Below are 27,711 nucleotides of genomic sequence, written 5' to 3'. Positions count from 1 at the left end.
AGCTTATAATAATAAATGGATATGCTCCAAGTTAGGGGTAACACCATGCTTGTCCACCACAGTATTCGATGAAAAATCTGAATACTGTATACAAGTAATCATTGTCCCTCGAATTATATACCATCCCAAAGAATATGTACTAGACCATCACGAGACAGAAAAACATCATTTAGTAAAAAGAGAACCATTTACAGCACTTACGATTGCATTACTGTTAACAATAGGAGGAGCTGGAGCAGGAACAGGTATAGCTTCTCTAGTATCCCAAGGAGCTGGACTAACAACATTGAGAAAATCAGTGGACGAAGATTTGCTAAAAATAGAAAGAGCTATTGATGCTCTTACCAAATCAGTACGGTCTTTATCAGAAGTAGTCCTACAAAATAGGAGAGGATTAGACCTTCTGTTAATACAACAGGGAGGATTATGTATAGCCTTGAAGGAACAATGTTGTACTTATGTGGATTCGACAGGGGTGGCAGTAGACACTATGGCTGAGCTTAGGAAGCAACTTGAGCAAAGGGAACGTGAAAGAGAATCTCACCAGAGTTGGTATCACAAATGGTTCAATCAGTCTCCCTGGCTTACCACCCTTCTGTCAACAATAGCTGGACCAGTGCTTATATTTGTTCTAGCATTAACTCTTGGTCCCTGCATCTTTAATAAAATAATAGCTATTGTTAGAAAAAGACTAGAAGCAGCTCATCTGATGTTAATACGGGCAAAATATGAACCCATCAACCTAGGCCCGGATGAAGAAGAGTTAGAATGGAGTAGACAAGAACTAAAAAGGTTTAATGAACAAAGCAAAGAATTGTCCTAGATAAAAAGGGGGGACACTGTTATGAATTATGTTTGTTCATTAACTGGGATTAACTGGGATGATGTTCGTCAGTTAATCAGGATGTGGTTAGTAGGTTTTTTTTCTTTGCTCTCTTTTCCTTCGCAAGCTAATGTGGAAAGCTTTTCGCAAGTTGTGGTCGGGGTTGTTTTCGTACAGACTAGGTGTGGGACTTTCCCGGAAGAAGAACAGAAGTGAAGCAAGATGTTCCAACAACAACCCCGAAGCATGCGCAAAAGGCTCGTGAACATCTTGAAAAGACTGGCTGGAACCTCAGTATGCGCGGCAGTTGGCGGGACAAAAAAAACCCCCTGTCGCCCAGCGCTGCATTGCCTCCTTGTTTTGCTGCTATGATTAATAAAATTTGTTAATTAGCTGCTAATTTGACTCTTATTAATCAATATAATCAATAACACCCACCACACTCAGCCACTCCTGACAGGACTTGTGCTCCAGACCCCTCACCAGCCTTGTTGCCCTTCTCTGGACACGCTCCAGCCCCTCCATGGCCTTCCTCAATTGGGGGCCCAGGACTGGACACAGCACTCGAGGTGTGGCCTCAGCAGTGCCGAGCACAGGGGAAGAATCCCTGCCCTGCTCCTGCTGGCCACACCATTCCTGATCCAGGCCAGGGGCCATTGGCCTTCTTGGCCACCTGGGCACACTGCTGGCTCATGTCCAGCCTGCTGTCCATCAGTGCCCCAGCTCCCTTTCTGCCTGGCCGCTGTCCAGCCACTCTGTCCCCAGCCTGGAGCACTGCAGGCCTTGTTGTGGCCAAAGTGCAGGAGCCGGCACTTGGTCTTGTTAAACCTCACCTTGTTGGCTTTGGGCCCTGGATCCAGCCTGTCCAGGTCCCTCTGCAGAGCCCTCCTGCCCTCCAGCACATCCACACTCCCACCCAGCTTGGTGTCAGAATGGTTCCATGAGGCCCTGGAGTGTCACAATGGTCTCCACGGTTCCATGACACTCCGTGGAGTCACAATGGATCCTTGGTGCTTTGGGCCCTGCAGTGTCACAGTGGATCCTTGGTCCTTCTGTTACTATGGGGTTAAATGTCTCTGAATAATGTTTCTGAAAATCATGTAGAATTAGGCCACAAGAATGTTTGGTATTAGGGATGGTCTAGCAAGCTGAAATGTTTACGGTAACAGGAACTGGTGCTTGGGGTCTCCAAGATACCCACCCAGAGATAAGATTTGTACATGTTCGTACAAGGATGAGCTAACTCTCAGGAAGCAATATCAATAAAGTTAATGATGCAATATTAATGAAGCAATATTGATAAGGTTGTTATATTGATTACTGCTACAGCTGAAATTGTAGAAATATGTGCACTTTGGACAAAGACGATGGAGCTAGATTTGGGTTGCTGATACCCCTAGCTCCCACACGCTTCAATAAAGCACCTGTATATAATCAATCTGTGATTATGTGTGTTCCTGAACACTGACATTTTGGTGACCCAGATGGGACCCTGTGAGTGCTGCTGAGCGAGTTCATGACCCGATCACGCTCCAGCCGGCACCGAGGGATTCTCGGGGAGCCCATCCGGCCGTGACCGTCTCCTCTGCTCACAACGTCCCTCTGAGAGAGGTAAGGTGCTTTTCGGTCTGGTCTGGTGCCTGCCAATAAGACACAGCGAAATCTCCGCACGGTTGGGCTGGAGGAATTCCTGGTATTGCCCAGGCGCCGTCTGTCAGACAACAGAAGTGAAAGCGTTGCAGGTTCAGCATCAGTGGTGTGTGGTGTATTGTAACTGTAACATGGAGAAGCTTAAAGGGATTTGAGGTGGCAATGCCCCTATAGCACGTACTTCTCCTTTGGGGTGCTTATTGGCACATTGGAAACAGGGTAACTTTGGGCAAGATTTACGTAAAGTTGATTGATTATTGTAATACATGGTGGCCAGGATATGATCTGGACAGTGGGGAAAAGTGGCCAAGAAATGGATCTTTGCAGTATAACACAATTTTACAGTTGATGTTGTTCTGTAAGCGAGAGGGAAAATGGGATGAAGTTCCGTATGTAGATTTGTTTTTCTATTTACGAGACAAGGCAGAATGGCAGGCTGAGTGTGGATTGATGGCAGTTAAAGCATGTGTGAGTGATAAATGTGAGGTTTGTGTAAAAGGAAAAGTTTTTTAGAGCACTTGGCATTAAAAGAAAGTTTGCATCAGGGGAAAGAGATGGATGTTGATTTACAAGTGGTTTCAGCAGAAGCAAAAGAACCTGATTCTGTTTTGTCTGCCCCCACTTCACCCAATCCTATTTCACCCAACCCTATCTCGCCTAACCCCACTTCACCTTTCCCTCTTTATCCTCCTCTACTGCCTTCACCTGATCCTTCTTCTCCAGGAGATGATCAAGATCTAACTGTGATACAAGGAAATGTGAAAAATGCTGGGGAGGAGGATAGCAGTAGCGGGGGTGATGATAATAAATCAGTGACACCGGTGTCCCATCGGACTCGGTCAAAGCTTGCTCCGGTTCTGGGTAGAACGGGAAAAGATTTGGGCAGACAAAGGCGGACTGTGATTGCCCCCTTGAGACAAGGAGTAGGAGTAGAGGGGCTGGTGTTTGTAAAAGTGCCTTTCTCCCCTGCAGACTTGATAATTTGGAAACAGTCAGCTGGAATTTATAGAGAAAATCCTGATAAAGTAGCAGGGGTGGTAAAAATGATTATGAAAACTCAGAATGCAGATTGAGAAGATATACAAGTAATATTGGAGAATTTAATGGACTCCACTGAGAAAGAGAGGGTGCGTAGAGCAGCCAAGGAGAAGGTGAGAGAAGATCTCAGAATTGGGGTGGTGACAGGGACTTTAGATGAGAACTTTCTGACCGAGGATCCAGGATGGGATCCCAATGCCTTTGGGGACATGTGGAGGCTGAAGAGATATCAAGAGTGGGTCCAGATAGGGGTTGGGAATGCTATACCTAAGGCTATGAATTGGTCTAAATTGTATGACGTAAGAGAGGAAAAGAAAGAATCCCCTGCTGCATTTTTGGAAAGGCTTAAGGAGGCAGCAAGAAAGTATACAGATCTTCAACTAGAAACAGAACAAACGAATGTTCAGCTTGCGTTCATTTTTCTTAGGCAGTCACAGGATGATATTAGGAGAAAATTGCAGAAGTTAGAAGGAGAGGACTTGTTGAGGGTTAGGTGGGAATTTTTACCCATTATGTGCTGAGAAACCTAACTACCGGTACTTAAGGGTGCTCACGAAGGACAAAGAGTAGCCGGGCCCAGGGTGGCGGGGAAGGGGGCAGAAAAAGGAGGGTGGGGACAGTTTTTGGCTGGCTTTTTTCCTCGGCTTCGGGGAAGAAGGACATTCGTGCGCTGGGTCGCGGAGCTGCTTCTTCTCCTTCTCCCCTCTTTGGTTGGTGGCCTCGCACCCCCTGTCCTGCCAGGCATCGCCGTGGAGCTGCTGATACACCTCATCCACCAGCCCAGGATCTCAGCTCGTCCCTGCTGTTCCAGCTGACTGTTTCCTCGGAGCCCTGCAGGAGCACCGGGACTGACTGCCCGAGGGGTTTGTGAAAACAAAGCCTCTCCTCCATCCCGTCTCAGCCGAGAAAGCTGTCCCTGGTTCTGTTTTCTTGTTATTGCTGTAGTTATTGTTTGTTTGTTTACCTGGTTATACTAGTAAAGAACTGTTATTCCTATCCCCAGATCTCTGCCTGAAAGCCCCTGATTTCAAAATTATAATAATTCGGAGGGAGGGGGTCTACATTCTTTCATCCCAAGGGAGGCTCCTGCTCTCCCTAGCAGACACCTGTCTTCTAGAACCAAGACAGATTTTGGCGCCCAACGTGGGGCACTGAGAGAAAAAGGGCAAAAAAGGAATAACAGTTCTTAAATAACCTAACTTTTGTGTGCTGGATTTAGAAACCTTGTTAGGTAGAACCATGCTGTTTAGCTTACCCAGGTTCGTGGGCCATGTGGTCACAGCTATATTTCTCCCATTTGCTGCACCTTACCTAAATATGGGTCCTATAACTAAGGCTACTGTGGCTATTATCCAGCTTGTTTTGTGGGTTGATAAGGTGAGGAATTCATGGATGTTTAACGTTTTCTGGACGGCGGGCTCATGGATTCAGAGCTGTCACACACTAACTGGATGGTTTTCAGGTTACTTTAATAATGGTACCTACTGGGAGAAAAAGACAGCTGGGGAAATTTTCTCCCAACCTTTCACCCAGTTCCTTGGGCCTACCCCGCCAGTTTTCAAAGGGCTAAAATCTTCTCTGGATGCTAATGACATCATACAGTGGCTGGTGTTGCTGATAGGCCTGTTCTACCTAGCCTTCAGAGACAAAGGGAAAGAGACCGGAGGTGCTGCTCCAGAGCCTGCCCCTGCCCCAGAGACAGGGAGTGCTGCTCCAGAGCCTGCCCCTGCCCCAGAGACAGGGAGTGCTGCTCCAGAGCCTGCCCCTGCCCCAGAGATTAAGGGTGCTGCTCCAGAGCCTGCCTCTGCCGCAGAGACAGGGAGTGCTGCTCCAGAGCCTGCCCCTGCCCCACAGCCCACCTCAGAAATGAACCACCCAGGGTGGGTGGGGGTGCTGGTGAAGGAGATGCATGAGATGGGCCAGATGCTAAAGAAGTGCATTTACTCAGCTGCTGGGAAACCCTTCCCCTGCCCCAAAGAGGGAGAGTCTGATGGTGCAGCAGTGGAACCCACAGATGTTACAACCGTCCAGGTTCCAGCTGAACCACAAGGGCAGTCACAGCCAGCAGCTGTTGCCCCTGTGGAAACGAGGAAGTCTAAGATGAAATCACAGCACCCTGCTGATAAGGATAAGAAAGGAGGGTCCTCACAACCCACAGAGGAGCCAGAAGTTGAAATCATTACTGAGTCTCTGACATATGACAGTCTCCGTAAGTTACAAAAAGACATTGTGAGGCGGGGGCGTGAGCCTTATACCACCTGGTTACTTCGGGTCTGGGACCTTATGGGTACAGGCGTGCAGCTGGATGGTGGTGAGGCAAGGAATGTGGGACCCTTGACGCAGGACTCAGGTGTGAATCAGATATTCGTCAGGGAGCAAGGGCCCCTTTCCCTCTGGGAGCGGCTTTTGATGAGTGTAAGAGAAAGGTTTGTCCATAGAGAGAGAATGGAAGAGCACTATCATAGAAGGGAATGGAAAACCATTGAGGAAGGGATCCAACAGCTGAGAAAAGTGGCGATATTAGAGGTCCTTTTTGGAAGGGGTGGACAGCATGATAATGACCCCGACAAAGTCAGGTGCACTGGGCAGATGTTGTGGAGTCTGGCAAATCTAGGGCCACGTGACTACACCACCTATATTGCAACGATTAATGCCGATAACGGCCGAGAGACGGTGGGTTCTGTTGCCACCAGGCTTAGAAATTATGACAGTATGGTCCATGGCCCACATCAGGCTAAGATTTCTGCTGTGATTAAGGAACTCAAAGAGGAGATGAGGGAAATGAGGGAAGAGATGAGGAAGAGCAGTTCCCATATGGCACCAGTGCGGGTCACAAGCCCAAAACTCCAAGCCCCACGTCCCCCAGCTAGAGAGAGAGGGTACACCTCACGAACTGAGCTGTGGTTCTTTCTACGTGACCATGGGGAAGACATGGAAAAGTGGGATGGGAAACCCACTTCTGCCCTGGCAGCACGAGTGCGTCAACTCAGGCAGGGAACCAGTAACCAGAAAGGTTCCACTAAAGTGAAGGTAGCCTCAACCTCCCGTGATGAAACTGCCAGATATTACAGAAAAGAGGATGATCCCCTTGAAGGAACCTCTAGCATGTGTGCCCAGGGAAGAGAGGATGACCAGTGCTAGAGGGGCCCTGCCTCTAGCCAGGAAGAGGCACGGGAAAACCGGGTCTTTTGGACGGTGTGGATCCGATGGCCTGGCACATCAGAGCCACAAAAATACGAAGCTTTAGTTGATACTGGTGCACAGTGTACCCTAATGCCGTCAGGACATGTGGGGGCAGAACCTGTTTCCATTGCTGGGGTGACGGGGGGATCGCAGCAATTGACTCTGTTGGAAGCTGAGGTGAGCCTGACTGGGAAAGAGTGGCAAAAACATCCCATTGTGACTGGCCCAGAGGCCCCGTGTATTCTGGGCATGGACTTCCTTCGAAATGGCTATTACAAAGACCCAAAGGGACTCAGGTGGGCTTTTGGAATAGCTGCTGTGGAGGCAGAGGACATTAAGCAATTGAACACCTTGCCTGGACTATCAGAGAACCCATCTGCAGTAGGACTCCTGAAGGTGGAAGAACAGCGAGTGCCAATTGCCACCTCGACGGTGCACCGCCGACAGTATAGGACAAATCGAGATGCTGTGATCCCCATCCACAAGATGATCCGAGAACTGGAGAGCCAAGGGGTGGTCAGCAAAACCCACTCACCCTTCAACAGCCCCATCTGGCCTGTGCGCAAGTCTGACAGAGAATGGAGATTGACTGTGGACTATCGTGCATTGAATGAAGTGACTCCACCGCTGAGCGCTGCCGTGCCGGACATGCTGGAGCTCCAGTATGAGCTGGAGTCCAAAGCAGCGAAGTGGTACGCCACTATCGACATTGCTAATGCATTTTTCTCCATTCCCTTGGCAGCAGAATGCAGGCCTCAGTTTGCCTTCACGTGGAGGGGAGTGCAGTACACCTGGAACCGACTGCCCCAGGGGTGGAAGCACAGCCCCACCATCTGCCATGGACTGATCCAGGCTGCCCTGGAAAAGGGTGAGGCTCCAGAACATCTGCAGTACATTGATGACATCATTGTGTGGGGGAACACAGCAGTGGAAGTATTTGAGAAAGGAGAAAAGATCATCCAGATTCTGCTAGAAGCCGGCTTTGCCATCAAGAAGAACAAAGTCAAAGGACCTGCTCGAGAGATCCAGTTCCTGGGAGTAAAGTGGCAAGATGGGCGGCGTCAGATTCCCACTGAGGTCGTCAATAAGATCACTGCAATGTCTCCACCAGCCAACAAGAAGGAAACACAAGCTTTCCTAGGTGCCATAGGTTTTTGGAGGATGCACATTCCTGAGTACAGCCAGATCGTGAGCCCTCTCTACCTGGTTACCCGAAAAAAGAATGATCTCCACTGGGGCCCTGAACAGCAGCAAGCCTTTGCTCAGATCAAGCAGGAGATCGCTCATGCAGTAGCCCTTGGCCCAGTCAGGACAGGACCAGACGTGAAGAACGTGCTCTACTCTGCAGCCAGGAACAATGGTTTGTCCTGGAGCCTTTGGCAGAAAGTGCCTGGGGAAACTCGAGGCCGACCACTGGGATTCTGGAGCCGAAGCTACAGAGGGTCTGAAGCCAACTACACTCCTACAGAGAAGGAAATCTTAGCTGCCTATGAAGGAGTCCAAGCCGCCTCAGAAGTGATTGGCACAGAAGCACAACTCCTCCTGGCACCCCGACTGCCAGTGCTGGGGTGGATGTTTAAAGGAAAAGTTCCTGCTACTCACCATGCCACCGACGCTACATGGAGCAAGTGGATCGCCCTCATCACGCAGCGCGCCCGTATTGGAAACCCAAATCGCCCTGGGATTTTGGAGATAATTACAAACTGGCCTGAAGGTGAAAACTTTGGTCTCACTGATGAAGAGGAGCAGGAACAAGTGACACGGGCTGAAGAAGCTCCACCGTATAACCAGCTGCCAGCAGAAGAAACACGCTACGCTCTGTTCACTGATGGTTCCTGTCGCATCGTAGAGATGAACCGGAAGTGGAAAGCAGCCGTATGGAGCCCCACACGACAGGTCGCAGAGGCCACTGAAGGAGAAGGTGGATCAAGCCAACTTGCTGAACTCAAAGCTGTTCAACTGGCCCTGGACATTGCTGAAAGAGAGAGGTAGCCAAAGCTCTACCTCTACACAGATTCATGGATGGTAGCCAACGCTCTGTGGGGATGGTTGGAAAGGTGGAAAAAGGCCAACTGGCAACGCAGAGGAAAGCCAATCTGGGCTGCTGATGAGTGGAAAGACATCGCCACCAGGGTAGAGAAACTGTCTGTGAGGGTCCGTCATGTAGATGCCCATGTCCCCAAGAGTAGGGCTAATGAAGAGCACCGAAACAATGAGCAGGTGGATCAGGCTGCAAAGATAGAGGTGTCAAAGACAGACTTAGATTGGCAACACAAGGGAGAGTTGTTCCTAGCTCGATGGGCCCATGACGCCTCAGGTCATCAGGGTAGAGATGCCACCTGTAAGTGGGCACGAGACCGAGGGGTGGATCTAACCATGGACAGTATTTCTCAGGTTATCCATGACTGTGAGACGTGTGCCACGATCAAGCAGGCCAAGCGGTTGAAGCCCCTCTGGTACGGTGGGCGGTGGTCCAGATACAAGTATGGGGAGGCCTGGCAGATTGACTACATCACACTGCCCCAAACCCGCCAAGGCAAGCGCTATGTGCTCACCATGGTAGAAGCCACCACTGGATGGTTGGAAACCTACCCTGTGCCTCATGCCACTGCCCGGAACACCATCCTGGGACTTGAAGAGCAGGTCCTTTAGAGGCATGGCACCCCTGAGAGGATTGAGTCAGACAATGGGACTCATTTCAAGAACAGCCTTATAAACAGCTGGGCTAGGGAACATGGCATTGAGTGGGTGTACCATATCCCCTACCATGCACCTGCTGCTGGAAAAGTTGAACGGTGCAATGGCCTGCTTAAAACCAGCTTGAAGGAGCTGGGTGGGGGAACTTTCAAGAACTGGGAGATTAATTTAGCAAAAGCCACATGGTTAGTGAACACCCGAGGTTCCACTAACCGAGCAGGCCCTGCCCAATCTGAGCCCTTTAGAACGACAGATGGAGATAAGGTTCCAGTGGTACATATGAGAGGTATGCTGGGAAAAACTGTTTGGGTTAATTCTGCCTCCAGCAAAGACAATCCAATCCGTGGGGTTGTCTTTGCTCAAGGACCGGGTTGCACTTGGTGGGTGATGCAAAAAGATGGAGAGACCCGGTGCATACCTCAAGGGGACCTGGTTTTAGGGTGAACTACCCATGACACTGTGCTTGTATCTGTATCTGCATGTACATATGTATATAGTTAAAGTAGTATGTGTTAGTGTATAATTTAAAGGTTTAATATTTGATGTAACATTTCGGTATGGGAAAAAATTCGGGGTGGATAGTGTTGAGGGTTAGGTGGGAATTTTTACCCATTATGTGCTGAGAAACCTAACTACCGGTACTTAAGGGTGCTCACGAAGGACAAAGAGTAGCCGGGCCCAGGGTGGCGGGGAAGGGGGCAGAAAAAGGAGGGTGGGGACAGTTTTTGGCTGGCTTTTTTCCTCGGCTTCGGGGAAGAAGGACGTTCGTGCGCTGGGTCGCGGAGCTGCTTCTTCTCCTTCTCCCCTCTTGGTTAGTGGCCTCGCACCCGCTGTCCTGCCAGGCATCGCCGTGGAGCTGCTGATCCACCTCATCCACCAGCCCAGGATCGCAGCTCGTCCCTGCTGTCCCAGCTGACTGTTTCCTCGGAGCCCTGCAGGAGCACCGGGACTGACTGCCCGAGGGGTTTGTGAAAACAAAGCCTCTCCTCCATCCCGTCTCAGCCGAGAAAGCTGTCCCGGGGTCCCTGGTTCTGTTTTCTTGTTATTGCTGTAGTTATTGTTTGTTTGTTTACCTGGTTATACTAGTAAAGAACTGTTATTCCTATCCCCAGATCTCTGCCTGAAAGCCCCTGATTTCAAAATTATAATAATTCGGAGGGAGGGGGTCTACATTCTTTCATCCCAAGGGAGGCTCCTGCTCTCCCTAGCAGACACCTGTCTTCTAGAACCAAGACAGGACTTAATGAATTTGAATAAATTACTTGAAGTGGCTTGGAAAGTATACAATAAGAGGGAAAAAGAATCGAGTAAAAAACAGCAGCAAAATCTTTTGGCAGTGATCCAAGGAAGAGAGAATCCAGGTTTCAGATGACGTGGCAGAGGTGGTCGTGGACTGGGGAGGGGCAGACTTGGCAGAGGACAAGGGAGATGGGTTTTGCCAAGATTAGGGTTAAATCAATGTGCTTATTGCAGACAAGCGGGGCACTGGAAAAATGAATGCCCGAATAGGTTTAACCAGGGCAATCAGATCAACCAGAATCAAGACACTTTGAAATTAATGGTGCTGGGGGAGTACAGCAGCTGACTAGAATCGGAACAAAAGCCAACCAAGAACCTTTAGTAACTCTACAATTGGGAGATAAAGAAGTAAAATTTCTGGTGGATACAGGGGCTACGTATTCTGTGCTAAATGTTCTAAAAGGGCAAATTGGAGACAAATCAGCAACAATAGTTAAAGCCACAAGGAAGGAGGAGAATTGGACATTCCTGCAACCCCTGGATTTGTGTTTTGGAAACAAAGTTTCAACACATGAATTTTTATATATGCCTGAGTGTCCAATTCCACTTTGTAGGACGAGATTTATTAGCAAAACTTGATGCAGTAATAACTTTTGAGAACGGGGAACTTTTAATGAAAATACCTGAATCAAAGACAGGACAAATTTTAATGATAAAAGAAAAACCAGACCCTGCTATCCCTCGGGAAGTAGAGGATGCAGTAATTCCCTCTGTATGGGAAACAGACATACCAGGAAAATCTAAATTGGCACAACCAGTACATGCAGAATTAAAAGAAGGAGCAAAAGCTTTTCAAGTTAAACAGTATTCTATAAAGGCAGAAGCACGACAAGGAATAGCAAAGATTATTGAAAAGTTTTTGGAGTACCAAATTTTAAAATATGTGAATCAGAATTTAATACACCAATATTTCCAGTGAAGAAACCAAATGGTGAGTACAGACTAGTACAGGATTTGAGAGCAATAAATGGAATAACTAAAGATATTTACCCAGTGGTAGCTAATCCTTACATATTGTTAATATCTGTGAAAGAGAAATAGAAATGGTTTACTGTAATTGATTTAAAAGATGCCTTTTTCTGCATACCCCTTGACAAAGAAAGTAGGAAACTGTTTGCCTTTGAGTGGGAAAGTCCAGAAAATGGAAGGAAAACCCAGCTCACCTGGACACGACTCCCACAAGGATACAAGAACAGTCCAACCCTATTTGGAAGCCAGCTGGTTAAAGAGCTGGAGATTTGGACTGAGAATGGGCAAGTTGCAAGGGAGCAATACCTGCTGTTACAGTATGTTGATGATATACTGATAGCTACAGAGGAAAAGACAACCTGCATAAAGGTAACAATTGAAATTTTAAATCAGCTGGGAATGAGAGGATATAAGGTGTCTGAAGAGAAGGCACAAATTGCCCAGCAGACTGTGATTTACCTGAGATGTGAAATCTCACAAGGGCAATGTAAGCTCGGTACTGATCATATTCAAGCTATTTGTGCTATTCCAGAACCCCAGAACCTGCATGAGCTGCGAGTCTTCCTCGGGATGGCCGGATGGTGCCACCTGTGGATCATGGACTATGGACTAATTGCAAAACCCCTGAATGAAGCCCACAAGACACAGCCATTTACCTGGGGCAAACCACAGAAGGAGACCTTCCTCAAACAGAAGGAGGCATTGACAACAGCTCCAGCATTAGGATTGCCTGACCTATCCAAAGATTTTCAGCTCTTTGTGCATGAAAGATCACACCCAGCACTGGGAGTGCTGACCCAAGGTTTGGGAAGCTGGAAAAGGCTGGTAAGCTACTTCTCCAAACAACTTGACCACGTGAGTGCTGGATGGCCTTCATGCCTGTGGGCAGTTGCAGCCACCGTGATGCTGACACAAGAAACTAGGAAACTCACGATGGGTAGACACATAGATGTCTATGTGCCACACATGGTGACCACTGTTTTAGAACAAAAGGGGAGCCATTGGCTATCTCCAAGCAGGATGATGAAATTCCAGGTAATCCTGACTGAGCAGGATGATGTCACACTAAAGACAACTGACCTCTTGAATCCAGCTTTGTTCCTAGGTACCACAACTGAAGAAGGCCCATTGGAACACGATTGTGTGGAAGTGATAGAACACACCTGTTCAGCTAGAGCTGAAAGATGTCCCACTGGAACAGGCAGACTGGGAGCTGTTTACAGGTGGAAGCACTTTTGTGGAGAACGGGACCAGATACCCTGGATATGCAGTAACAACAACAGGTGCAGTGGTGGAGGCAAAGCCTTGCCAGCAAACACATCTGCCCAACGAGCAGAACTGGCTGCTTTAACCAGAGCATTAGAGCTGAGTGAAGGGAAGAAAGTAAATATCTGGACTGATTCAAAATATGCTTTTGGAGTGGTGCATGTACATGGGGCACTGTGGAAAGAAAGAGGACTGCTGTCTTCTCAAGGCACACACATTAAACATCAAGATGCAGTCCTGCAATTAATAAAAGCAGTACAAAAGCCTGAGCAAGTAGCAATCATGCACTGCAAAGCTCACCAATCTTTTGGAAGCTCCAAAATTCATGAGGGAAATCGGAAAACAGACTGGACAGCCCGACAAGCTGCTCGAGAAGTGCAAACTGCAATGGCATTGATACCTTTAAAAACTAATGTATCTCAATTCAATTTACCTCCAGAACCAAAATATTCAATAGAGGATGAGAAACTGAGACGCTCACTGAATGCACAGAAGAATTCAGAAGGCTGGTAGGTGACTACACAAGGACAAGTAGTGGTACCCCCTTGATAATGAGAGAAGTTCTACAAATTAAACAGAACGATTGTCATTGGGGTGCAGAGGCACTGGTGAAATTGTTCAAACTAAATTTAATTTCAGTACAGATGTTAACAATGGCAAAATCAGTAATGTCAAAATGTGAAATTTGCTTGAAGAACAATCCAGTGGCTAGACAACAGGCACAACTGGGGAAAATTGGGGTAAAAGTAGAACCAGGAGATTATTGGCAAGAAGATTTTGTAGAATTACCAAGAACTCGAGGATACAAATATCTATTGGTAAGGGCTGACACATTTTCAGGATGGCCAGAAGCTCTTCCCTGTTGCACAAATCAAGCAAAGGAGACAGTCAAGTGGTTACTGCAAGAAATCATTCCAAGATTTGGGGTGCCTCTAGGAATATCATCAGATAGGGGCCCACATTTCATAGCCACAGTAGTGGGAGAGGTGAGTAGGTTTGCTGGGAATAGCTTGGGATCTCCATACACCATGGAGACCCCAATCCAGTGGACAGGTAGAGAGGATGAATCAGACCTTGAAGTGGCAAATCAGCAAAATATGCCAAGAAGCTAAATTGCAGTGGCCACAAGCTTTACCAATAGCACTGCTGAGGATTCGGATAAAGCCTAGAAGCGGGATGTCAGTCAGTCCTTATGAGATATTGTATGGGAAACCATAGGAATCCCCTCAACCTAATCCAAATGTACATGTTACAGGGAAGCAAGAGGTGTAGAATTATGTTCTGTCTCTTGGAAAAGCTCTAGCTTGACTTTGGAGCACCCTTGTGTGGAATAGGCCGCTGACTCTTGAGAATCCAGTTCATGACATCCCCCCGGGAGATGAAGTGTACGGTAAAAGCTGGAAGGAAGAAGCATTAAAAGAAAGATGGAATGGACCCTATCAGGTACTGTTAACTACCTTGACAGCAGTCAAAGGAGCTGGACTGCATCCCTGCATACATTACACCAGAGTGAAGAAGGTTTCCCCTGCACTGTGCACTGCACAAACTGTAGGGCCAACAGAGCTGCAGATAAAGCGGGTTTGATTGTTTCAAATGTCTAGGTTGCTAGTGACTGTAATGGTGATTATTTTATGGCCTTTAGTGCCATCAGTTGGAATCAATGTTACCTTGAGATGTGAAATGCAAAAGGATCAGCTGACAACTCTTCATTTTAGAATGAAGAGGGATGTGGGGGTGCAGCCAGAAACACAAGTGATAAAAGTCTCTAATACAATCCAGGCAGAAAATGTGGTGATTGGATTAATTAAAGATTTTGCCAACATGCAAAACACCAGCAAAATAACTGCCTGTCTGCCAATACCAAAGGCAGCAGGAGACCCAATAAGTTGGGGAATTATAACATCAAAATTACCTGAAATACAAAAGAATAAAAGTGAAAATGTGAGCTGTGTATTGCAAATAGATTACGAGTACCAAAAGAAGACAGTGTTTGAAAATGCTGTGAAGCCAAAGTATTCATCTCTATGGGATTGTCATGAAAATGGAGGAAAGTATGAACCAAAACTAGGCTGGTATGGGAGATTAGGGAATTATGGATAGTGTTATGAAAAGATAGCAAAGGTTATTAAAGAAAAGATTCCAGTGTCAAAATGGAAGTATGAAAGACAGGACAGAAAAGATTGGGCTGAAGCTTGGGACAGTGCATGGTCAGTGAGCGTGCTTCAGAAATTCCAATATATGGCAGATACCCCTTGGTGCATTAAGTGGGAAGGCTCTGAAAATGAAACAGATCCAGAAGTATGGAACACTGCAAGCAGTAGTAGAATGGAAGCAGACAAAGTGAATTGGTGGTTATGGAACAAACTTAGGACTTGTTGGAGCCTGAGATACAGAGTGTGTGCCCTTGTTTCTAATACTTAGTTCTAGGATTCAAAGAAACACTGAATTTCATATGACATGAAATTCATGAGCATGTTTTCATGGTGATACATGAAAACAAATGATAAAGCTAGATAGGAAAAGTGTAAGTGTGTAGATTAGAAAGTTTCTTAAATCACTGAGTGAAAAAGTAGTTTAGAGAACAGGAGACAAGATGGAGGATTTAGGGTGTTGTCTCTTGTCCTTCTTCTTTCTTCTTCATGTTCTTCTCCTAGAGGTTTTTGGGTAGTAGTAAGGGATTGGATAGAAAATGCCGCAGTGCATCACAAAGGTGATGGGTCATTGGGTCATTAAGAAAAATAATATACGTGTCTATAGTTAATTGGATAAAAATAAGTATAAAGATAAAAGAGCTGCGTAATTCGGAGCCATTTTGTGTATCAGACATGAAGTGTGCCACAAGGCCTTGTTTGTACCATCAGAAGAAAGAAATGTACCAAATTACAAAGATTAACCTTGTAACCAGCCTGAAGAAACCTGTTAAGTTTTGTAAGGATCCTGCAATAAACACGAGAAACAAGATTCTAACGAGCTCGAGAGTTTACTTCAAATAATGAAGATTGAGATAAGTGGGACTCCCCACGAGGGAGGATCCCAGAAGAATTCAGCCCAAAGGAGGCTGAGAGACCAGAGAAAAGTTGTATCCACAGAGAATTGAGCCCAAAGGAGGCAAAGAAAGGGAAATTACACCTTGGCTCCAGGCGGCCCTGCTGTGTCACAATGGAGCCTCAGTTCCATCAGGCCCCACAGTGTTTCAAGGAAACAAGGGTTGCCTTGGTTTCACGTGCCCCAAAGTGTCACAGGGGTCTCCTTTTCCTGCAGCAACCTGCAGCAAACCCCAGTGCCAGGGCCAAATGTGTGGGAAGAAGGAGGAGGGGGGACATTTGGAGTGCTGGGTTTTGCCTTCCCAGGTCCCAGTGACGTGGGATGAGGCCCTGCTGTCCTGGAGATGGCTGAACAGCGGCCTGCCCATGGGAAGGGGTAAGAGACAACAACCTCTGTCCATGGAACAGCAGCAGAGAGCTAGGGCAGCAGGCTGTGTTTAAAAGAGTGTCACCAGCACGGGAAACATCAACCTAGGACATTTTCTTGAAAGCTGCCATTTGAGGGCATTCTTTGATACAGAACTGGACCACTGGGAAAGACGACGTTCACTTTGCTGGTCAATTTTGAAAGGTTTAACAGGAAAGACAGAAAGTGACAAAGACAGTAAAGGAAAGGGTTAAAAGGGCTGGGTGCTTTGCACTGTGCCAAGAGCACCCCTGGTGTTCTGGAAACACCCTTTATATCCCATTTCTATTGCATCAACTTGATGGGAACTGACAGTGGTCAAAGAAGAGATTTTGAGGCTTCAGGCATTAGCTTGAGCCTGTGTGAAACTGAGTCACACAAAGTTCTCACTCCGGCCTGAGAAATCATAAGGAGGAATCCAAACAGTCCTTGGGGAAGGAAAACAACCTTGGCAGGTGTTGTTTGGATCCTTGTTGTTTCCTTGCAAGAAACAGTCAAGGGGTGTTGTTCCTAATTGTCCAGTGATGGTGATGTGTTGGTTTAATGACCAATGAGAGTTTTACCCCTTGGACCTTCTCAGACCTGTCTATAAAAGAAGATCTGGAACAATAAAACTGGCTCTCTTGTGCTACCCAGAAGAGAGTCCCTGTCGTGCTTTGCTGTTCCTAGTACAGTGCAACACAACCTGATGCATATTCACAGACTTTATGTATATTGAAACTTTTCCCTTAACTACTTTACATTTTCCAGGAACTGTTTAGCATGGCCACTCCTTGGGTCTGCCTTTTTAAAGCATGCCTGTGTCTTGCCTTGTGGTTTTAATCCTCTTCTTCTCACCTTTGAATTTGGGCCTTGGCTCCTTCTTTCCACAGCCGCTGAGTGTTGATAGCAGCAGGGTCCCCATCATCTGTTCACTGGAGTTATCCCAACTGAGCAGACAGTTCAAACATCCTCTATCGACTGTTACAGCAAAGCCATTGGAACGTGATACATAGAGCATTCATCTTCATCCTTGTGAAAAGCCAATATTATAATATGTATCTATAACAGTGGTAATATAAATCTGGGGAGACACGTGATGTTTTTAGTGGGAGTGGTGAATTGGAGAGCACCATTCCTAAAGCACAAGAGCCCTGTCAGAGGCAGCCCTGTCCCTGCAGTGCCCCAGCTCTGCTGCCCCACAGCTGCTGGATCAGCAAGGGCAGAGCCATGGGGGAGGGAAATGCACAGGGACTCCTCCTGGGAGGGACCTCGGGAGGTTTCCAGGCCAGGCCAAAGCGCAGTCAGTGGAGAAGGGACCCAGGGATAGGCTGTTTGTGTGCTCTGCTGTGGCAGGAGGAGATGCAGAGCTGCACAGACACCCAGACCATGTGGATCCCTGCAGGAGCTGATCTCACACAGCGGCTCCCAGGCCTCTGCTGCTCGCTGCTTGCTCTGTTTGATGTTCCCTGGTGGTTACAGCCAGCCCCACACACACCAGTGCAGTGTGCTCACACACCAGTCTCACCAGTACCTGGGCCCCCAAAGGACACAGGCCCTGATGATTTCTGCTCCCCACTCCAGTACCTGGCACTTGGAGCTCCCTCGGTACCCAGAGCAGAGGGAGCTCCCTTGTCCCACAGGCTTCTTGGCAATGGAGGCTTTAGGAAAATGCCACAGCCTGTGGGCATCAGCTGTAAGCCATGGCCAGGGATGGGCACTGACCATCAACTTTCAGCAAAACACCTTGATCCTTGTAAGAGACGGTCTGAAGATTCCCTCATCTGTCTCACAACCGTCTCAAGGACAGAGACTGAGACCCTGAATATCACAAGGGACTTGGTTTGGGGGTTTGGGCCTAGCTGAGGTGGATGTTTGCTGAGTGATTGTTTGCAGGTGGTTACACGGTACACTGCCCTCGTTCCTGCTGGTGAGCAATGACTTGCAAGACGTGGTTTGCTCTGCACCCTACACCTGCCCCTGGTGCAATGGAATTCATCACAATGATCATCAATCTCCTCTGGTTTTAGCCCTGTGCCCCTCATTTTGTAAAAGACTATAAAATCACACCCCGAATTTACCTTCCTTTGAGATCTCCCCAACGGACAGAAGACTCTGCATCATTTGATGGCTGAGCGGACTTCGACATTGGTAGCTATAATCCCCTTACTCTCTTTTCCTTATGCTTTGCTTTCTCCTCTTTTCCCTCTATCACATATTAGTGTTGATGAGCACTCAATAAAGTGTGTTTTGCTGTTTAAGTCCTTGGTTTGCTGATAATCTTTTGTACTCTAAGACCGACTAAAAGAACCACATCACGAATCCCACCTTGTGAATCATGACAATCGCCCAGTATTTCCCTTCCTGGGCTCCTTTCTTAGACATCCCATGGGAAATCTTGCACATTCCCCAAATGCCCTTTGTGGATTTCCATCATGAATCTCAGACCCTGAGGCAGAGTCCCCCATGCTCAGCTGGCAAGGTCATGCAGGAAAGCTCCACCACTGAGCCCCTTGGGGAGTCTTTAATGAGGAGGTGGCAGAACTTTGCTTGAAGTAATTTTTTATCATTTGTTTTATAAATTGTAGTGGCCCTAAAATATCATCTACTGCAGCCCCCTTGCTGTGGGAAGGCACAGCTACCACTGGAACAGATGGTCAAAGCTCCTGACCTGGAACACTTCTTGGGATGGGACATCCACTCCCATGGACAACCTGTTTCCATCTTGTCAACCTCATCGTAAAATATTTCTTCTTTCAAATCTGAATTTATCCTTGACCATTTTAAAGGCTATGACCCTTCCTCTGCCACTACAGGCCTGCAAAAGATTTCAATTTTTCTTGGACCATGACCACAATGTTTCAATCTGAAAAGACCTTGAAAGGACACAAAAATCTCACAAGATCAGATCAGGAGGCCTCAAGCACATGACCCATAGAGATAGAGGGCCCTGGGCTCAGTGGTGTGAAGACTGAGGGCTGGAGTAGCCTGAGAGGGCTTGAAGGGTGGCTTCAGAGATGGTGGAGCTCTTCTTGATTATATGAAACAGCCTGAGAAAGGAATAATGCCACCCAGATCTCCTGGGGAGGTCTAGACAGGACCCAAAAGAGAGGAATTTGTTTCCCAGGGCAGGGCTGTGGTGCAACACGTCCCCCAGAAGGAGTGTGGAGCAGCCCAAGGCTTTGTGTGGCCAGGCAGAGGCAGGCAGGACGCAGAGCTGTCAGCAAAGGAAGGGCCCAGCGAGCTGGGGCAGCCGGGGGATGACGACAGCCTGCAGGGCCAGAGGCGCAGGGCATGGACACCGTAGGGCAGCCTGGGCTGGAGAGGGCACAGGGATGGGCAGCAGCTGCAAGGCCCTGCCAGAGGCAACTTGTGCAGCCCTTTGGCCATGGCTGCTGGCCCTGGGCCTGAGCCATGAGGAGGAGACAAGTGACCCTTGCAGCCCTGGGGCCTCATTGCCTCCTTGTCCCTGCTCAGCAGCCTGGCAGGGGCCGCCCCATGGTGCTGCCCTTGGCATTGCACATCCCCACATGCCAGTGGCCCAGGAAGAGCCCTGAGCAATGAGGGAGGGACAGCATCTGCCTTGCCAGGGGCTGGGGCTCAGCCCTTGGCCCTTGGCACTCCTGAAACATATCCAGCTTTGCTCAGCACCACAGACACCTTTCCCTTGCTTGTCCCCACCTGTCATCAGTGCCTGCAGTGTTCTGCTCTCCCTGGAACCTGGGGACACTTTCCCAGTCGTGTCCCTCAGTGGGACCCATTAAAACTTCAAGAAACTTTGGAGATGGACTGTGACTTTCAATTCTTGAGAGGTTTCTTCAGCTCCCTCTTGGGGACTGATGTTCAGGGACTCAGCGCCCAGCCCACAAGAGAAGTCCTTGTGCTGTGTCTGTGCTGTTCAGCTGGGCTGGGCTCCTGGCACAGAGGCAGCTCCTGGCAAGGGCAGCGCTGCAGAGAGACAGCTCTGGCCCGGAGCGGCTCCTGGGCACAGCCCAGCAGGGCTGGGGCACTGCCTGCAGCCACCCCGGGCACAGCACAGGGCACAGAGAGATGAGAGGCAGCCTGGGCTGGGAGGGTGACTGAGCTCTTGCTAAGGGAGAAATCTTCACAGTGTTTGAAGGAATAATTCTCTGGCTATAGCAAAGCTAAACTTCCATTCCTGGAGGCTTCTCCTAAGGCTGGCACATCCCACAGTTTCCATGATCTTCTGGATGGACTCTCCCAGTTCCTCTGGTGCAGAGCAGGTGGGCACAGGGCAGGCAGGGCAGTACCTGCAGGCAGAAAGGGCAGGCAGCAGGAGTGAGAAAGAGGTTCAAGGTAGCCTGGGGTGGGGGAACAGGAGAGATCCCATCAGGGGAGAAATCTGCACAGCCCCTGGACACGGTGAGTCTGGCTGCAGAGCAATGCAGGTGAGTTCCTGGGAGTGTCTGTGACAATGCCAGCACTGGCAGGACCTGTCAGGGTGGCTCTCCTGGATGTTTTGGTGTGGAGCAGAACAAGCTCCAGAGCGGGGCTTCCCTGCTGCTCCCTGAGAGGCACAGGACAGGTCCCTGCACAGGCAGAGCTGTCCCGGGGCCGTGGGGTGGGGATGGACTCTGTGAGCCCTGGCAGGGAGCGGAGCTGGGCACGGGGAGACGCTGCTGGCAGGAACAGCCCCACTCAGCAGAGACACGGGCAGGGAGGGACAGGGAGCTGCTGCCAGAGATGCTGGCCAGGGGGATGTGGGCACCTCCCTGCTGTCCCTGTGCCTCAGACACCTTCCCCCAGCAATTCCTGCCCGGGCTCCTTTCCCAGCCTAAGCAGAGCCCCTGCCCTCAGCCCACGGGGGCTCAGGTGTGCGTTGCCCCTGCAGCAGCTGGAGCCTGGGGAAGGAGAAGCCCCTGATTTCCATCAGTCTCTGTGTCCCTCCTCCCCTGGCAGCAGCATTGTGGCATTTCCCTGCCATCCCCAGGTGCCTGTGCCGTCCTTGTTGCCACCATTGGGTTTGCTGAGGCAGTGCAGGGGTTTGGGGGTGGCAGGTGCCTGTCCAGGCAGGGAGCCTTTGGATGCTGCTGTGGAGATGTGTTTGTGGGAGCAGAGTGCCCAGCTCTCGCCATTCAGGGGCCATTCAGCTGATTCCCTGGCTGTCCTGCAGGGCTGCAGGGTGCCCTCCAGAAGGGCACAGCTCTCCTGTAGTGTCTCTGGGCTGCCTGGGATCCCCGTGCAGGGGACAGCTCAGTGCTAGGGCCAGGGAAACACTGCTGGGCAGCTGCAACTGGGCAGCTGCAATGATCCCTCTGTGCCCCAGCCTGGCAGGAGACAGCTGAGATCCTAAAGAGACACCCTGAGAGAAGGTGAGGGCTCTGTCACTGTGCTCTCTGAAGCCAGAGCCCTCTGCTCTCAGCAGTGCCCTGTTTCTCTCTAGGGAACTCCTCTGGGTACCTTTCCTTCAGCTCTAAGCTGCCAGCAAGGAGCAGTGAGAACAGCCCTGATGGGCAGAGCTGCTCTCTTGTCCCTGCACTGAGACCATCCCTCTGCCTCTCACACCCACACCATTTCACCTGCAGTGCATTAGAAATGTCAGGCATTTCAAACACCCACAACCTCTCCTAACTGTGGCAGGTGTGACTGGATGAACAAATACAAGGAATTCCCTCAGCACAGTTCTTCAGATGAGCAAATTGCCAACAGGAAATCTGAACAGCTTTTTGGTGTATCACGACTTCAGTTAATTGGAGATCAGCCAGTGTTCTTGTTTGCCTCTCACTGCACAAGAAGAAGGAATCCTTCAGAGCCCATTTGTGAGTCCCTGCTCTCAGTGCCTGCAAATCCCAGAGCCCAGGTGAGAGGAATGCAGAGAAGTGTTTGTAAAAAGAGAGACCCTGAATGTTAAACTGCTATAAGATAGGCAGTATTTTTTCCTCATAGAACTGTGGCCCGACTCTGTCCTGTGTTTTCCTCCTTCACAGATAAAAATTTCCTTAGGCAGCAAATGTCCAACAGCAGCTCCTTCAGCCACTTTCTCCTGCTGGCACTGGCAGACACGCGGCAGCTGCAGCTCCTGCACTTCTGCCTCTTCCTGGGCATCTCCCTGGCTGCCCTCCTGGGCAACACCCTCATCATCAGTGCCATAGCCTGCGGCCACCACCTGCACAGCCCCATGTTCTTCTTCCTGCTCAACCTGGCCCTCACTGACCTGGGCTGCATCTGCACCACTGTGCCCAAAGCCATGCACAATTCCCTCTGGGACACCAGAGAAATCTCCTACTCAGGATGTGCTGCACAGCTGTTTCTGTTTGTCTTTTTCATTTCAACAGAGGTTTCTCTCCTGACCATCATGTGCTACGACCGCTACGTGTCCATCTGCAAACCCCTGCACTACGGGACCCTCCTGGGCAGCAGAGCTTGTGCCCACATGGCAGCAGCTGCCTGGGCCAGTGGCTTTCTCAATGCTCTGCTGCACACAGCCAATACATTTTCCCTGCCCCTGTGCCAGGGCAATGCCCTGGGCCAGTTCTTCTGTGAAATCCCACACATCCTCAAGCTCTCCTGCTCCAAAACCCACCTCAGGGAACTTGGGATCAGTGCTGTTGGTGCCTCTTTAGCTTTTGGCTGTTTTGTGTTCATTGTTTTCTCCTATGTGCAGATCTTCAGGGCTGTGCTGAGGATCCCCTCTGAGCAGGGACGGCACAAAGCCTTTTCCACCTGCCTCCCTCACCTGGCCGTGCTCTCCCTGTTCCTCAGCACTGCAGTCTTTGCCCACCTGAAGCCCCCCTCCATCTCCTCCCCATCCCTGGATCTGGCAGTGTCAGTTCTGTACTCGGTGGTGTCTCCAGCCCTGAACCGCCTCATCTACAGCCTGAGGAACCAGGAGCTCAAGGCTGCCCTGAGAAAATTGATGACTCTGTATTTTCTGAAGTATTAAACTCTCTCATTTGTGCTGCAGAGCCTTTTGAATGTAACTCCTTGGAAACTCAGCCTTATTGTTCCCTGTTTGTGCATTTATTCATCGGTAACTTTTGCTACTGTTGTTGTGTTTTTTACAAATACTGTAGTATTACTTTTTGTATTTCTACATGAATATCTACCTTTCTTTTGAAACACAAAGACCTGCAAGAGGTCTGTTCCCTATGTATTTAAATAAAAACAAGTGCCTGCCCTGACCTGTGTGTTCAGGATCATTCCTCACTACTTCTCTGGCTCTGCAGTGAATGATTTTGGATACCTTAACACCTCAAGGGTTAAAGGTTTGCAGGTTAAATGGGCTAACTTAATGCAGTTACTGCTGTGGAAAGTGTTTTATGTTCAGCTGGATGTTTTATTAAATGCTTTTCCCAAGTTCCTTGGTTCTCTGTATTTTGCCAGTAAAATTCTGTGTGGTTTTCACCTCTGAGCTCCGTTGGTCAGAGCATGGTGCTGATATCAGCGAGGCTGTGGCTTCAATCCCTGTGTGGGCCATTCACTTGACAGCTGGAATTGCTGGTCCTTGGGGGTCCCTTGCAACTAAGAATATTCTTTGCCTCTGTGTCCCTTGAGAATATCTGCTGGGGGTTTGTCCCGTGCACCAAAGGCAAGTCAAGGAGCCTTTGGTTGCCGCCATCATTGGAGTGTTGTGGCTGTTGCAGCCCCGCAGGCTCCCAGTGGCCTCTTGTTTCCGTCAGGCCCTGCTGGCTCCCGCTGGCCCTTGGTTCCATGAGGATCTGCAGGGTCCCACAGGTTGATGGCATTTGTCCTTGCTGCCCCTCACATCCCCCTGCCCCACAAACAGCCCCGAGCCCCCCGTGAGGGACAGGCCCTGCTGTGCCAGGCCTGGGCTCAGGGCTTGGCCTTTCTGCTGCCTCCAGCCAGCCAGGGCTTGCTCAGCATTGCAGTTCCTGCTCACAGCCTTTGGCTCCCTGCAGTCCTGGCCTCCAGGATCTGCTCTCCCCACTCCCTGGGGAGCCTTTGCCACTCCCTGCCCTCACTGGGGCCACTGATGCTCCAAGGGACTTGGACTTTGCCTTTGGACTCCTGGAGCAGCTTCTTCACCCTTCTCTCAGTGCCTGAGGCTCCTGGGCTCAGCCCCAAATCCAGCGTGGGGCTGATCCAAGTTAGAATCATGTCCTCACTTTCATTAGCATGAGTTAATGACAAGCTCCTGGTTTCATTACTCCCCATTTTGGCCCCAAATTCCCTTTTTCTTAGACACAAAATGAACCTTTTTGGCTCCAAATCCCTCTTTTGGGACCAAACTGTTCTTTTATTTTTTGCCTAACTCCCCTTTTAGGCAGGAGACTCCCCTTTGTTTTAATCCAAACTCTCACTTTAAGGTCCAAATTGCCACTTTTTGTTGTTCAAACCCCCAGTTTTGGGCCAAACTGTTCCATTTGGGAGCCAAATTCCCCCTTCTGAGTCCACATTTCCCATCGGGGCACCCAAATTCCTTTTTTTTGGTCCAAATTTCTGGGTTTTGTACCCAGTCCCCTTTTGGCATCCAAATTTTCCACCTGAGTGCTCAAATTCTCCTTTTTGGGTCCAAATGTCCCACTTGAGTGCCGAAAATATTCTTTTTTGGCCCCAAATTCCCACTTTTGAGCCCAAATTCTCACTTTTGGACCTGATTTCCCCCTTTTTTCTGGGCCCAAAATCCCATTTTCATCCCAAACCTCCGCTTTTTGCCACAAATTTCCCCCCTGGCTGCCATTGGCTCACCGGAGTTGACCTTTTAGAATCAGACTTTAATATATTTTTAAAACAAAATCTCCTTTTTGGGTCTAAACAAACACTTTTTGTGGCTCAAACCCCCAGTTTTGGGCCAAACTGTCCATTTTGGGAGGCAAATTCCCCCTTCTGGCTCCAAATTTCCCATCTGGGCACACAAATTCCCCTTTATTGGGACCCAAGTCCCCATTTTTGGCCCCAAATTCTTCTTTTTCAGTCCAAATACCCTACCTGAGTGCCCAAATTCCCCAATTTTAGGCCCAAATTCTCTCTTCCTGTCCCAAAAGTCCTCAGTTCAGGTACAAACTTTCCACCTGAAGACCCAAATTCCTATTTTTGGGGCTCAAAATTCCCACTTTTGGACACAAACTCCCTTTTATTCTGGCCCCAAATCCCCTTTGTCATCCTAAATCTCCTTGTCTTGCCCCAAATTTCCCCCCTGGCTGCCGCTGGCTCACCTGGGTTCACCTTTTAGCATCAGACTCCCATTGTTTTAATCCAAACTCTCATTTTTACATCTAAACTGCTCCTTTTTGCCACTCAAACCCCCAGTTTTGGGCCAAACTGTTCCTTTTAGGAGCCAAATTTTCCCTTTTGGGTCCACATTTCCCATCTGGGCACCCAAATTCACCTTTTGTTGTGGTAAAGTTGTTAGAATGTTGTTAAGTTAGTTTCTGCTAGTAGCTGATAGCTTGAAATGGATCTTTTCCCCTATTTTAGTTGTGATTCCCCCCCACACTTCTCTTTCTCCTATTGCTTACCTGAAGTCAGGTTCCCATGGTCACTGAAGTTTTTCTCCTCAGCTCCAGGGCGAGAGGCCGGATAGAGTAAAGAGAAGACCCTGCTGGCATTTCCAGCTGCTGGAAGTTTCGCTAGGCCGGGAAAGCGCGGGGGTGACAGCAGAAAGACCCTTCTTTCCAACCCGGGAGTTTGTAACTCTGTTTTTCCTGTCCCAGAATGCCTCTGAGCTGTGGAAGCTGAGAGGGCATTCTTACCTTCCCTTTCTTTCCCCCCTGTGCTGCCAGGAAACCAAGCCCCCCTCTCTCCCCCTCTGCCCCTCTCTGGAGAATACTCCTACACCTTGGTGGGCATTTGAAGAAGTTGCTGTCTGTTATTTCTTATCTTGGTGTGTGTAACCTTGATTTGTAGAAAGTTTGTAAGATGTACTAGCTGAGAAAAAGAATTGTTTCTCTCTCTGATGTTCCCTCCCTCCGAGAAACCCTGTTAAAAGAGACCCCCAGACCCCAAATCCTTTGTCTTTCGCCCTTTGGATTCCCCTTCACAGAAATAAACTGTGGAATGCAAACCAGGGAGAGAGTCCCCCCCTGATTTCTTTACTCGCTTGCTAAGACTCGAATTCCTGAAGAAAATCAGTGAACCCCACAATCATGTGCTGGCTGGAAACCAGAGTGAAGAGAAACCTCATCACTGAGCCAGCCGGGCCACTCCGGGAGCTTCGAGTCAACCTTTTCTTGGCCCAAATTCTGCCTTTCAGCGCCAAAACTCCCCCTTCTGGGTCTAAACTTCCCTTTTTTTGGACACCCCAATTCTCCTTTTTTGGTCCATATTTCTGAGTACTGAACCCATATTCCGCTTTTTGTGTCCATGTTTCCCACTAGATCCCAAATTGCCCTGTTTTGGTCCAACCTTCCCATTTGGGCATCCAAATTCCTCTTTTTTAGGCCAAAACTCTCCCTTTTACTGCCAGATTTCCCCTTCTCGGTCCAAATTTCCCATCTGGGCACTCAAATACCTATTTTTTCTCATTTTAATTCCACTTTTTGGGTCCAAATTTCTCACCAGAGTGCCCAAATTCCACCTTTTTGTTCTAAATTACCCCTTTTTGGTCTAAATTTCCCACCTGGGCACCCAAATTTTTTGGGCCTTTTTAGGCCCAAATTCTCCCTTTTTAGACACAAACTTTCTTTTATTCTGTCCCCAAATCCCCTTTTTCATCCCAAATCTCCTTTTCTTGCCACAGATTTCCCCCCTGGCTGCCGTTGGCTCACCTGAGTTGATCTTTTAGCATCAGACTCCCATTGTTTTAATCCAAACTCTCATTTTTAACATCTAAACTGCCCCTTTTTGTTGCTCAAACCCCCAGTTTTGGGCCAAACTGTTCCTTTTGGGAGCCAAATTTCCCCTTCTGGGTCCACATTTCCCATCTGGGCACGCAAATTCACCTTCTTTGAGCCCAAATTTCCATTTTTTGGACCCAGATTGCCCTTTTTGGGTCCAAATTTCTCACCTGAGCACCCCAATTCTGCTTTTTTAGGCCCAAATTCTGCCTTTCAGTGCCAATACTCTCCCTTTAGGGTCCAAACTTCCCTTTTTATGGGCACGCCAATTGTCCTATTTTCAGCCCAACTTTCTGGGTTTTGGACCCATATTCTGCTTTTTTTGTCCAAGTTTCCCACTAGATCCCAAATTTCCCTGGTTTGGTCCAAACTTCCCATTTGGGCACACAAATTTTCCTTTTTTAGGCCAAAATTCCCCTTTTTGGACCCAAACTCCTTTTTCCTGCCCCAAACTCCCCTTTTTCATCCCAAATCTCCCCTTTTTGCCACAAATTTCCCCCCTGGCTGCCATTGGCTCACCTGGGTTGATCTTTTAATGTCAGACTCCCATTGTTTTTTTAATCCAGACTCTCATTTTTGGGTCTAAACTAACACTTTTTG

The 27,711-nt window shown here is 48.7% G+C and overlaps 1 protein-coding gene across 1 annotated transcript; it reads left to right on the top strand.

Moving 5' to 3' along the window:
• The first annotated feature begins 21,671 nt into the window (after nucleotides 1-21,671).
• LOC131590211 (olfactory receptor 14J1-like) lies at nucleotides 21,672-23,571 on the top strand. The gene is made up of 2 exons (XM_058860159.1): nucleotides 21,672-22,175; nucleotides 22,303-23,571. Exon 2 carries the CDS (start codon nucleotides 22,326-22,328, stop codon nucleotides 23,256-23,258), a length of 933 nt encoding a protein of 310 aa, XP_058716142.1. The 5' UTR covers nucleotides 21,672-22,175; nucleotides 22,303-22,325; the 3' UTR covers nucleotides 23,259-23,571.
• Nucleotides 23,572-27,711: the final 4,140 nt, after the last annotated feature.

This window comes from Poecile atricapillus, chromosome 32 (assembly GCF_030490865.1).
Source record: "Poecile atricapillus isolate bPoeAtr1 chromosome 32, bPoeAtr1.hap1, whole genome shotgun sequence".
In the NCBI taxonomy this organism is placed as follows: domain Eukaryota; kingdom Metazoa; phylum Chordata; class Aves; order Passeriformes; family Paridae; genus Poecile; species Poecile atricapillus.
This window is presented reverse-complemented; position numbering and strand designations above follow the sequence as displayed.